The following is an 11,796-nucleotide window of genomic DNA, read 5'->3' as shown; positions in this document are numbered from 1 at the left end:
TTCTCGATCCAATAACTATCGTAGGCATCACGGCGTTCCTCGTCGATCGTGCCTGCGAAACAGAACCGGCCGATTTTCAACTATCGTGTGATTTTACGTTTGGATTTTTAATTGTATAATTGACATTATTTCTCACCGGTGCTGATGCGCTTTGCTATACTTTCGCTAATTGTCATTACGTTTGACGGCGGTGGCACGGGCGGCGGTTTTCCCAAACTTTTTTCGCATTCTGTAGCTTCGCGATTTTTTGTACCTGCCCTACTAGCAGACATCTCCTTAACTCACGTACTCTTTTGTGTCATTTGATTTTCATTTGCTAAGGTTAAAACGTAGGCAAACCTAGGATTTTGATAAAGTTTTGCCTCACTCGCCTCAATTTTAAACAAAAAATACTCGTGGCACTCTGGGTTCGGCGCCTGGTTGTCGGCAACTTGGCCTACAAAATCAGAACGTCGCCTATGTAACAGGCAACTCGATCTACTGATTCGTTGAATCGTCGCTCGTTGCGCAAGCGCATTCGCTAAGTGTCAACTTTCAAAACTGATAAAATTCGGACGAAACATAAATGTTCACAAAACGCTATTGGCAATTAGGTTTTCCCGGAGAATTCAAAACCTGTACATTCCACCCTCTTTCTCCCTTATTGGCAGCTAAAATTCACGCAATAATTACATACGTAGATGCAGAAACGTGATTCGAGCGGTGGAATTGTACGACTGAAGAGATCTGGTTGAAAACTTGTTCACGTCCTCGTATAATTCTTTAATAAGTATCAACACGGTCGAGTCACATGGATGTATTCACAACAGGTAATAATTGTAAGATGACGAATGCAGCTGGCGAAAATAAAAATGATATGGCCACTGTTAGTTACATGGGTGTGTCGTGTATGTGTTTCGGGTGTCATGTCGGATGGGGAGCAGAGTTAACTGGTTCGTCGGTCAAATTCCTTTCTGCACAATTCATCGTTGACTGCGCGCCTGTGTCTGTGTGTTTGTGTATATGCTTAAATTGGGCTAATCATCAAGGTAAACAAGTTATTGGCCAATAATTACTCTTAACCAATAATCAGACCACATCCCAGTCTGAATTGGTGCTTATTGTGATTGAGCATCCCGCTCAACGCAAACGAGAATGGCAATGGCTGCAATTTCTTCTCCAGTACCGCACCCACCGTCCAATTCGAATCGACGCTTCCTGGAGACAATGTAAACATTGCATTTCATCGCTTCTATGTCCTTGAATTTCTAATGATGAAAGCTTCAATGTTTGAAACTCACGTGGCTTAACCTGCATAACCGAAAAACTTACCTCTGAAGACTAGATCTGCTTTGGGCAGGTCAATTTGGTAAGCAATAGTGGCTATGGACTCCTGCATTCTCGAATTTACCTCAAGTTCAACCCCAACTTGCAGCTGTTGACTAGCTTTTTGATGGAAACATAGGTGACACCCGGCTAAACCTGAAATAATTATCGAATATTTTGTTAATAATCTGCTAATTTTGCTGTACTACACTTCACTCGCAACCTTCCACAATACACGCTCAATCTACACACTAATTACATAATTATCATTATCATAAGATGATAGCCCCGACATATTAAGTTGACTAAAAAACAGACATCTTACTTACCAAGACTACCGCTGATCGTGGATTCACCATTTGTGTACCTTCCAGCAGCAGAAAGAACCGCTATGTGTCCGCCAGGGATTCCAGGACCTCGCTGGTAAGCAAGTTCACCACCCAATGCTAACGACGGCGTGATGCTTTGCAGGTAATGCGTTACGAGGACACCTGGATTCACCAAAAAAAAAATCGTTTTATTTTCGAAAGGAAAACATTCGAGCCTCAGCATCAATCAATAGTTATATAATCAAATCTTTACCAGATCCAGAGATAATGTCCGGGTTACCAAGGGTTAACGAAACAGTATATGTATCGCCTCGGTAATCAGATGTCATTTGTGCTGCTGTGAATTTGTTCTGCTGTACCTGCGTTGCCAGTTTGCCTCTTATTCTCTGACTAAACTGGTGAATTACATTTGAGTTTAGATTGCCACTTGGGTCAATGTCCCCCAGCAGAACGGGGTACGCCTCTGTGGGAGAAATCTGTTTAGTCCCGACATATGTTGCCCCAAATCTGTAAAACGGAATCGTTTTACAACAATGATTAGCAGAGGCTAACGGAGGACAGAGTTCCAGTAAAAAGATAACAGTCGATTTATCACCTGTATCCGGACTGTGGACCCGAGCTCATATTGATTGTGTGTGAGACATGGAAATGATTGCTCAGGCCTTTGTTGACCATCAGCTTGGCGCCCTCAAAGTTTACCGGGAAGATATCTGAAAAAGTGAGCAAGATAAGCACGGGACCCAGAAACCTAACCTAACCTAACCTAGTCCATAGACCGACGGATGCCGGATCGATTTCGCGCTGTCAACCGTCCAAGGTCGCGTGCTCTGCATCAGCGAATTCAACTGAAGGTCTTGTCATTCATGACAAGCGTAAATGAAAACTGGCAAAAATCTATATCAGGAAAACACGCGCATGACACGCGATCGAAGTAGCGAGCGGGGTGAAACGTGATTTCGCACCTTTGCACGTCTTGTGGAGGTCTTCGATGGTTCCGGGGTTCTCCAATTTTTCCTCGGACTCGGAGGCCGGGGAAACCGCGGAGTAAGTCCCGGTCACCGGGTCCTGCTTTGCAAAACCCGGCAGCGGACTCGAGAGCGGTGACGGGGGCGGGGGCGGCGCTGATGCTGCGAGAACGTTACCCATCTTCACCTCGTTGCTCAAATTTCCACCGTAGTCCTCGAGAGTTAGGCCGGCTGACGCACGCTGACAATGTCCCTCGATCACTCGGCCTGAAGCTGGGAATCAACCGAACCCGTAACGAATCGCACTATTCACACAGGAATGAACGTGGCGAAACTTTGCCCGACCCTGTTTCCACCGTGATTGCGGTTACACAAGTCTGAAGTCAGCGTGTTCAACCGTGAGCCGCCATTTGTAAAAGGCTGGCGACCGAAGCGCCATCTGCTCCCGAAAAACGCAATCTTCAACATTGTACAAAGGCCGCCCTTACTGGCGTCTGGCATAACTGAGCGTACAATACGACGCTAAACGTTCACACAAACATAGCTTAACTCTGACGTCGAGCTGTCAGCGGATCACAGAAAATGGGTCTCTTCGGTAAATCTCACGAGCAAAACCCGAAAGAAATGGTAAGTCTCGAAATGGAAGTTTCAATAACATTCGAGAGCACATAATAATATCCCGTAATGAATTACAGGTCCAAGAATGGACGCACAAGTTGAGGAAAGAAGGTTATCAATTGGATAGGCAGGTTCGCGGTGAGTCACGAGACGCCCGAAAACATATATCCAAACATCTGTCTAACCATTCACTCTGAGTACCGAAATTACCGTCCATTCTGTTTTCTTATCAAATATTTCATTTAGTCATGTCTTACACAAATTGCTTAAATAAGAATACATCGTAAACTTTCCGTGTGTTAGCCATTCAACGAGAAGAGGAAAAGGTTAAGCGATCGCTAAAGGAGGCAGCAAAGAAAGGTGACAAGGATGTTTGCACAATTCTGGCGAAGGAAGTAATTAGGGCGAGGAAAGCGTGCAACAAAATTTACACATCCAAAGCGCACTTGAATTCAGTTTCGCTCCAGATGAAAAATCAACTGGCGACGATACGAGTCGCCGGTTCGCTCTCCAAGTCCACCGAAGTAATGCAGGCCATGCAATCTCTGATCAAGGTCCCAGAAGTAGCTGCAACAATGAGAGAAATGTCAAAGGAAATGATGAAAGCAGGAATAATTGAAGAAATGCTAGACGAAACCATGGATTCGGTGGAAGATTCTGAAGAGATGGAAGATGAAGCACAGGAAGAAGTTGACAAGGTATCGTTTAATTATAGCAGCGTTTTAAATAACAAATTTCAGAAAAGTCTTGTACAGATTTAGATGTTTCCAAAAATGTGCCATTGATTGATTAGGTTCTGTGGGAACTAACGGCAGGCCAATTGGGGACAGCTCCTGCCGTTGTTACCGAAACGCCCGGTGTACAACCGGTTGCGGCGTCGTCGTCCAAGGAAGAAGAAGTGGAAGACGTCGACGATACTGAGTTGGAAGAGATGAAAAACAGATTGCAAAGTCTGCGTAGTTAGACATGTAAACCATTATGCGAAAAACCTTATTGATAAGGATGAAAGAATTTATAAATATATATATATATATTTTTTTTTTTATAATGCATACACAAGTTGTGCGAAAGTTTTTCATCGAAACGAACGGAGAGAGATTTGAACATTTTAATGGCACATAGAAATAAAAAGTAGAAGGTGGGTCAAAATGTCACCTTTCAAATTCACGCACCTGGAGAAACACTTGTTCATGTAAAAGCATAGTCAAAGTCGAACTCGATTGAAAAACTCGCACAATATTACGAAACTAATAATCCATTGCAGAAGCTGGCTTCGTTGTTGCAATTGTCACTAATAATTACAGGCGTATGGGTACTTGCGTCACAGTTAGATGCCTGGTTAATAGTCCACAGTAGTGTAGATTCAGTAGAAAATCATTATTTATCACTAGTTACAGAGTACACGTGCTACATATTCTGTCACATAGCATATAATTTTGTAACGGAATATACGAATTCTATGAATTTGATATTTGCATTAATTTCACTAGTATCCAGATCAAATTCTCAAAAAGGAACCTCTTTAGTATTAGTTCTCTGATGGTAGTGACTAATTTGGAACAGGAATGAATTTTTGAAGCAGGCTATTAGGCTAATGAGAAATTTTCGTCGAGAATTGGATGATAAAATGAATTACACTTGCAGCGCTGATGTAAGGCACCTTACTCAAAGTACAACCGGTAATACTACAAGTATATCTGCATAGTAAATTTCATGAATAAATTCATATTCAGACCAAATATTTATTCTACTTTTCTATATTAAGCTGCATCACGATTTGGAATTATTTGATCGTGTCGGAAATTACGAATAACTGGTGAGATAGTACATAACGTGCACAGTTGCGTACTAATTCGGGTAAAAGTGTTCTTAGCATGATAATTAAGCATACATTCATGCAAAAGAAGAAAAGCTAAACAATATACGTAGTGTAGAGTAATTGCATTAATCTAGCAAAATAAATCATTTTTCGAAGTACTTGATACTTAGTCCTTACCAAATCTATGATTATGAATGTGAATGTTGGGACATTTTACGCCGTATTAAATTTCATTCGTGTTAATCTCTAAGATCGAAGTTACATATGCTTTTTGAATCACATTCACCTCATTTTATCTCACTGTCAACCGAATTTTTATGTTTTAACATCAAAATACGATGCTTCGATTACTCACACGTAATATTATGTTACATTTATAACATTTTCGAACACAAATCTATTGAGCACATTTGTATATGTGTATAATACAAATATACGCGTATGTAACCTGGCCTTATATATGTATAGTGAAAATTAATTACGAATAAATTTGCTGTTAACAAACTTCACTGGGCCATCATTTATTGTATAAGCTGTTCTATAAGTCCTTGATCATTTATTTCCGTTCAAGTGATGCGTTGAAGTTTTTGAAGATTTTTTTTCTTCCACGTTTAAAAAGGCACAACTGCTCCACATCTGAAGTTAAATTCATCAATTACCGAAACATAACGCCGCAAATTAAGCTGATAATATTTTCACCACCTTTCAACAAACTCCCAACATCGGATATAGTTTTTCTCTCATCGATCCAGACTTTTCCAAAGTAATGAAACATTGATGTGTAAAGTTTGTTGATGCAAACAAAGACACCCTCCTTATTTATCTCCCTAAAAATATGTAAATTACAGAGAGGAATAGAGAAATTGATATGAATATTAAAATATCAAATGTGCAATGTATAGTGGTTCCTAATTTTCGAACTCTAGTAAATTCTAAATGATTCTAATCTCTGAATTAACATACCGATTTAACTTTTCCCGTCTCAACACATTCAACACAATGCTTGTAACATTTAGACTAAGAACAGCGAATGGAAATGTATTTGATTTGGTTCTCGATAATTCATAGAGCGTATCCCTGATAATTGGATATGTTGTGCACATGTACAGTAATTGCAATACTCCGAGCATTCCTACGCCACGTAAATCAGTCCATGGCAAATCACTCTATGACAAATTAGTTTAATTAATATGCTAGTCTTGCGACGCCTGTAATATTCCAGAATGAACAAATCGCGTCAGAAGTCCGACGATCGACGTAGTTTACCTGGAAACCAATATTTTCCCAAATGAATTCCGAGTCTCTGCTTGATACTAAAGAATTGTACACTGTTCTCAGCATTGCAATATGAATTTTGTTTTCCTTCTGGTAAGGACCTGAAAAATTAGTAAAATTTCGATTTTACAATTATCGACGACCTTGTAGACAGAATTGATATTAGGAATTAGAAATTCTGCTGTTTCGACTATTGTTCTACTTGGCAATGACTTGATTCCCCTTAGAGAAATTAGACAGCTGGTATGAAGAACCATTTTATGGAAAATTCACTGCAAAGGACATGGACTATAAGCATCCTGCAAGTAGCGTCTGTACGGAGCATCCTTTGGGTATTCTGTGTAGATGCGGAGAATATGGGAGTATAGTAGATAAATTTCAAAGCTACACGGTAGGCACGCTGTTGCCGGTATTACCTAAATTCGATATCGGTGAGCCGAACTACGAATAAACTATTCTCGCGTCGTCATAATTTTATATTACACAGCTGGTATCAAAATTTTCACAAAGTGCGATCGTGCTTAGAACCCGTAGCTTCAGGAAGCGTTATATGGATTCCAAGAAAGACTGAAAAGTTTCGCGAAAACAACGAACCTGTAGTATATTACTGCAGAGCAGTTGGACCAGAAACAACCGACAAAAGGGATGTTGAAAAGCGATGGATTCCAGTCAGACCTGACGTCGTTTCACCCAAGTCAGTGAAAAAATGATTCAAGAGTCATGACGTAGAGAGTATCGATATAAAATCGCTATGCAATTTAATTGGAATATTCAAAGTACCGTAACTCTAATATCACAGATACATCAGGCCTAACGAATGTCATCTTCATCAATCACACCTGAACTCTCAAAGCGCCGTTACAACTACACTAACATGTATGCTTCCTCACCGAGGCAGAGTTGTGAAACGCAAAGACATTCGATGGGATGTTGGGTCGCACAAAACCTCTGTGGAAATGACTGACGAGTTGGAAACACACTGGGGCAGACCAGCCTGCTGTTCTACGCAGTGGGCTGAGGCATTTACAGCCTCGACGGGATGCCCACCGTATTAACTCGGAACCGGTATATTTTTGTAGCCAAAATTATGATGTCTGATTGTTATTATATTTGAAAATCTTACGATAAGTTTTTTTCGATCGAGTACTTACACTTTGCAATGATAAATATCAAGTTAAAATCACTGATGTGATCTTGTTTCAGTTTGGGTTTTCCACGGTTTGAAAAACACGAAAATATCCCTGATTTCTTAGCGCTCGTCACATTTTCCTAAAAAAAGATACTTTCTTCATACTCTGGTACATCTAGTTGCAGGAAGTTGAGCGTGAATCGTGATAATCAACTGTGCGTAAATATACTACATTGTACTCCGATAAGTCAGTCTCTTTGAAATATTCAAGGGCCTGATTGTAGGAAATTATTTCTTCCTTATCTGTACTTGTATGTGGAATTGTTTCCAAACTATCCCAATTGGTTTCTGTTGTATTGAGGGTTGCACTGTCAACATATCAAAAAAAAAATTAATGGTTTTGTGCCTTGGTGAATAAAATTCTCACTCAAGTACTTGACAACTCACTCAGCATCTGCTTCGTAGCAAGGATCTCTGTTTTTATCAAATACATGAACTGCTCCTGCATAGTTATTCCTATATTCTTCGAAAAGATACATACTTACATGGAACTGATAATGGAAATAATAAAACTACAAGAAGGAGTAGATTGAAGTTTTGGCTGAAAAGTCTCATGGAAGAGATATTGATCTTACAGAAAGCAGGGTAACCAATCAATATATAGGCATGTAGTTTCTTCCTTATTCATTACACACACAATTCTAGTCTTCGAATAATACTTTCAAAAGTAAATGTTCAAATTGTGCGGTAATTTATACACATCAAAATATTATTGTAAAAATATTTCTGATTTATTGCCAGGATGGGTACATTATAAACTTTTATGACTCATTTATCGTACTTGCAAAAATCAAAAATGAGAAACTAAATCTTTGGACTAAGAATAATTTTCAAGCTGAATAGTGGTAGCCTTAGATTGCTTTTGGTAAAATTTTGGCAGGATGTCTAGCGGCAGGGAAATAAAAGACTTCCCGAAAATGCCAGACTTTTCACTTACCCATTAGTTTTTCCGGGAATGAAAGTATCTCTTTAACTGCTTGTACAAATAGATTATATAATGTAGATATACGAGTTGAACTTGTATGATACACCACTGACACATATTATCCTCCCGATATTGTCAAGGGGCAAGCAAGTAATTATATTAAATGAAGGCAAGGTTTTGAAATTGTTTTCTAGAAAATTTTTCATTTTCCCTGAGCACCAGGAATCCTATTTGATTGTAACATTCAGCCCGTTGTTTATTTTATAAATCGTGAGCTATAATTAAAGTGACGTATAGAACAATATTTATTACTATCCTTTTTACAAATTACATAGTATACCCTTTTTTTCTCCAAAACTGGTATAGATATCTTTATACATTTACTCCGGGTATTTTTCATATGTCTAAAGATCTTTGAAAAGCGTGTCCAAAAGTACCGAAGTAGTAAGATAAGAAAAATGTCAAATGACACGATCGAATTATCGAGGCTATGAATAAGATAGAAATATTTACATTTGGATGTAGCGAATTTACCTGTAATCCGAATAGTCCTTCGAAGTGCTCGTATAATCAGTAAGCGTATATTATAAAAAAAAGAAAGGAAATATATCCTTTATCTAAATAATATTCAGAGGATGCAGAGAAGTTGAAGGATAAAACGTCAAACCTAAAAATCACGCGGTTCAAATTCTTCACTTTCCTTTTCTACTTACAAAAATAATTTAAGCTACCAATCAGCTTTGCACAAATATTAACATGATCCGTCAATATTACAAAAGTAAAGTTGATTTAGTTTTTGATATTAAACGACAGTGCAACAAACCGTTTGCCACCGGTTCGTATTTTTTTTTTGCGTATTTCGCAATTGCATAATTCCATCAACATTAAACTTACTAAAACTAATTATTTACAATAGAGCAATAATTGAAATTTTGTATTTAATTAGTATCGCATCGTTCATTATACAAACGGTTTGATATTATCAGACAATTATACAACTTACAACTAGATAATTTATAACTCAAGAAAGTTTTTGCTAGCAAAATTTTATCACTTTCTGTAGCACAAGTGTCCGTTTCTCACCAATCAGACAAATCTTATAGATTATCAATGACCATATTAACGATAGATAATTTCAACTGAGCCCTAGCCTTTTTTGGTAGCCTTTGCATCTTAGGTGCAAATTTGCGGAGGAAAAATCCAATCTCGCTCTTTATAGGAAGAATAGTTTTCCTAGCGAGCGAAGATAACTTTCTACGTTGCCTGACTCTTGGTTTCTGAACGCACCCGGTGTCTGTAGTCTCCTCGACCTCATAGTAGTAATCATCCTTAAGGTCGGTTTGTTCGAATTTAAACGTCTGTTCTTCGGTGGTTTCTGCACCGGGTGAAAGGACAATTTCCTCCTGTACTCCGAGTTCTTCATAGTCGACCGTTTCCTCGCGCTCCGGTGAGAAGGTCAATAAATCCGCCAGGGTATGCTCAACCGATTCATCCGCCTCCTTACCAGACTGATTTTGATCATTCTTAACGCTCAACGGAGTGCACTGAACTAATTGGATATTGTTCAGTGTAGTAATGGTTGACGATTTCTGTTTCTTGCTATTCCCCTTGCGAACCCCCTTGCGACGCCCAGATGGGCTTGGCTTTTTGTTTTGATCCGGTAGGTTTATCTTGATCAATAAGCCGGGAGGCATACTCGACAAGCTATGAACGGGAATGGGAGTACCCAGATTAGTTATGTCGCCTGTAAATGGAAGAATCATTTTTTTGCATTCGTTTACAGACGTCGCTATGTTGTTAGCTATCGTAATCGGTTGCATAGTTCCGGCCTGAATGAGTTTCCAATTATTGTTCGGCGGCAGCGGTAGTTTTCTAATCATCCTGTTTTCTATATTATTAGGATCTGGTCTGGGGATGTTTATCTGAGTGGGCCTCTTCGATTTACCACGTTTCTTGGCAAGCGGAGCAGGTTTGTTGTCTATTTTAGGCTTCTTGCTGGATACCATGGGCCTGATTTTAGACTGCTTCTTGGTGCCCTTGGCAGAGCCAGCACATTCTTCCTCTTCCGCTTCTTCAAAGTCATCTTCAACATTAACAGCTGTATTTGGTTCATGGATATCTCGGATCGTCGGCACCGCATCGCAAGGTCCGACGCGATGGAAGCTCTGCCCACTCTGAAAGTGCTTTGAGCATAAAACTAGCTTCCTGATTTGGTTTGGAGACATTTTGAGTAAATCCTCTCTACCCAGGAATTGGCACCACCTCAAACATCGCCCGATCTCATAAGCTGGAAACGGGTGAAACTTATACCTATCGATTTTATTTCTCGGATCAGACCTTGATCTTCCACAGGCGGCGCAAGCCTGACTCTCCAACACGGCTTGCGGAAGGGCTTCCAGCTTCCGAGTCCTGTCCGGATGATGGAAAAGCTTTGACTCAGGAGCGAGGTCTATCAGGAACGGCTCAGAGTCCTCGGCGTCGTCGGGATATCTGATGTTGGGAACGGCATGGTCGACCAACCGATTACGGTATCCCTTGAGGAACTGGGAGCGGTCAAAGTGCTTGGAGCAAATGTAGCAGAACAATATCTCCTTGCGGGTGAGCCTGTAATAAGAATCAACCCCAACAAAATCTAGCCATTTTAGACACCTGAATTCCTCGCCGGGAAAGTGGTGGAAAGTGACCCCGTCATAAGTAGAACTGGGGGGGTCTCGACGGGATCTACCGCACAGAACACAGGTGATATTGTAGAGGGACTGTTTCGGGTCGTATATCGATGGTATGGCGGTGCAGTTGAGACGGTCGAAATACGAGTTGAGGAAGTCTCTCTGTTCGAAGTGTTTCGAGCATACCATCCGTTGGAGCAGCTGTTTTTTCGTCAGCTTGTAGAGGTCCTCGCGACAGCAGAATTCCAACCACTTTTTGCACCTGGTCTCGTCGTTTACCGGGAAACCGAAGAACATGTACTCCTCCTGCCTGTTGTTCGGATTCATCCGCGATCTGCCGCAAACTACACACGGGTGCGGCATCGTAGGGGAAATTTTAAACTTCCAACGTCCGTTTACTTCACTCCCGGAGGATCAGCTCGCGGACTGTATCATTCGAAACTCACTCGGATTGATTAAAACGCTATGAAACTGTCATTATTAATACTGAATCGTACCGCTTTTCGACAGCGTAATCGCATCGAGGAGGTTATAAAGTCGTCATAATAATAAAGCGTCGTACGACGCCCAGCGAGAAATTAGCGAACTCGATATAATCACGCAAACATCGAGTGGCTTTATACACATGGAGATAAGATTCGAGTACGCGCATGCGCGACTTGATAAGGGCAATTCTGATACACTCTGTCACTCTCGCTCTGCGCC

The 11,796-nt window shown here is 40.4% G+C and overlaps 3 protein-coding genes across 8 annotated transcripts; 1 reads left to right on the top strand and 2 right to left on the bottom strand.

Annotated features, from left to right (window-relative positions):
• Positions 1 to 747: 747 nt before the first annotated feature.
• On the bottom strand, positions 748 to 3,022 carry LOC124300542 (mitochondrial import receptor subunit TOM40 homolog 1). 2 transcript variants are annotated; one of them, XM_046754761.1, is made up of 7 exons: positions 2,945 to 3,022; positions 2,597 to 2,872; positions 2,230 to 2,344; positions 1,888 to 2,141; positions 1,635 to 1,796; positions 1,312 to 1,461; positions 748 to 1,197 (listed from the first exon to the last, which is right to left on the bottom strand). In XM_046754761.1, the coding sequence occupies exons 2-7, from the start codon at positions 2,778 to 2,780 to the stop codon at positions 1,058 to 1,060; spliced, it is 1,005 nt and encodes a 334-aa protein (XP_046610717.1). In that variant the 5' UTR covers positions 2,781 to 2,872; positions 2,945 to 3,022; the 3' UTR covers positions 748 to 1,057. The 2 variants fall into 2 exon arrangements, with proteins under 2 accessions (XP_046610717.1, XP_046610716.1); XM_046754760.1 differs by having other exon boundaries at positions 2,597 to 3,001.
• A 49-nt stretch (positions 3,023 to 3,071) lies between these two features.
• On the top strand, positions 3,072 to 4,686 carry LOC124300543 (charged multivesicular body protein 3). Its single transcript, XM_046754763.1, has 4 exons — positions 3,072 to 3,226; positions 3,295 to 3,355; positions 3,521 to 3,915; positions 4,011 to 4,686. Exons 1-4 carry the CDS (start codon positions 3,182 to 3,184, stop codon positions 4,179 to 4,181), a joined length of 672 nt encoding a protein of 223 aa, XP_046610719.1. The 5' UTR covers positions 3,072 to 3,181; the 3' UTR covers positions 4,182 to 4,686.
• On the bottom strand, positions 4,304 to 11,787 carry LOC124300535 (uncharacterized). Of its 5 annotated transcripts, XM_046754752.1 has the most exons (8): positions 7,986 to 11,787; positions 7,888 to 7,914; positions 7,673 to 7,808; positions 7,202 to 7,580; positions 6,303 to 6,412; positions 6,000 to 6,202; positions 5,739 to 5,863; positions 4,304 to 5,672 (listed from the first exon to the last, which is right to left on the bottom strand). In XM_046754752.1, exon 1 carries the CDS (start codon positions 11,452 to 11,454, stop codon positions 9,523 to 9,525), a length of 1,932 nt encoding a protein of 643 aa, XP_046610708.1. In that variant the 5' UTR covers positions 11,455 to 11,787; the 3' UTR covers positions 4,304 to 5,672; positions 5,739 to 5,863; positions 6,000 to 6,202; positions 6,303 to 6,412; positions 7,202 to 7,580; positions 7,673 to 7,808; positions 7,888 to 7,914; positions 7,986 to 9,522. The 5 variants fall into 5 exon arrangements, with proteins under 5 accessions (XP_046610708.1, XP_046610704.1, XP_046610706.1 ...); XM_046754748.1 differs by having other exon boundaries at positions 7,202 to 7,593; positions 7,888 to 11,787; XM_046754750.1 differs by having other exon boundaries at positions 7,186 to 7,580; positions 7,888 to 11,787.
• Positions 11,788 to 11,796: the final 9 nt, after the last annotated feature.

Source organism: Neodiprion virginianus, chromosome 3 (assembly GCF_021901495.1).
Source record: "Neodiprion virginianus isolate iyNeoVirg1 chromosome 3, iyNeoVirg1.1, whole genome shotgun sequence".
In the NCBI taxonomy this organism is placed as follows: Eukaryota; Metazoa; Arthropoda; class Insecta; order Hymenoptera; family Diprionidae; genus Neodiprion; species Neodiprion virginianus.
The sequence above is the reverse complement of the archived record's forward strand: the minus strand, read 5'-3'. Positions and strand labels throughout refer to the sequence as shown.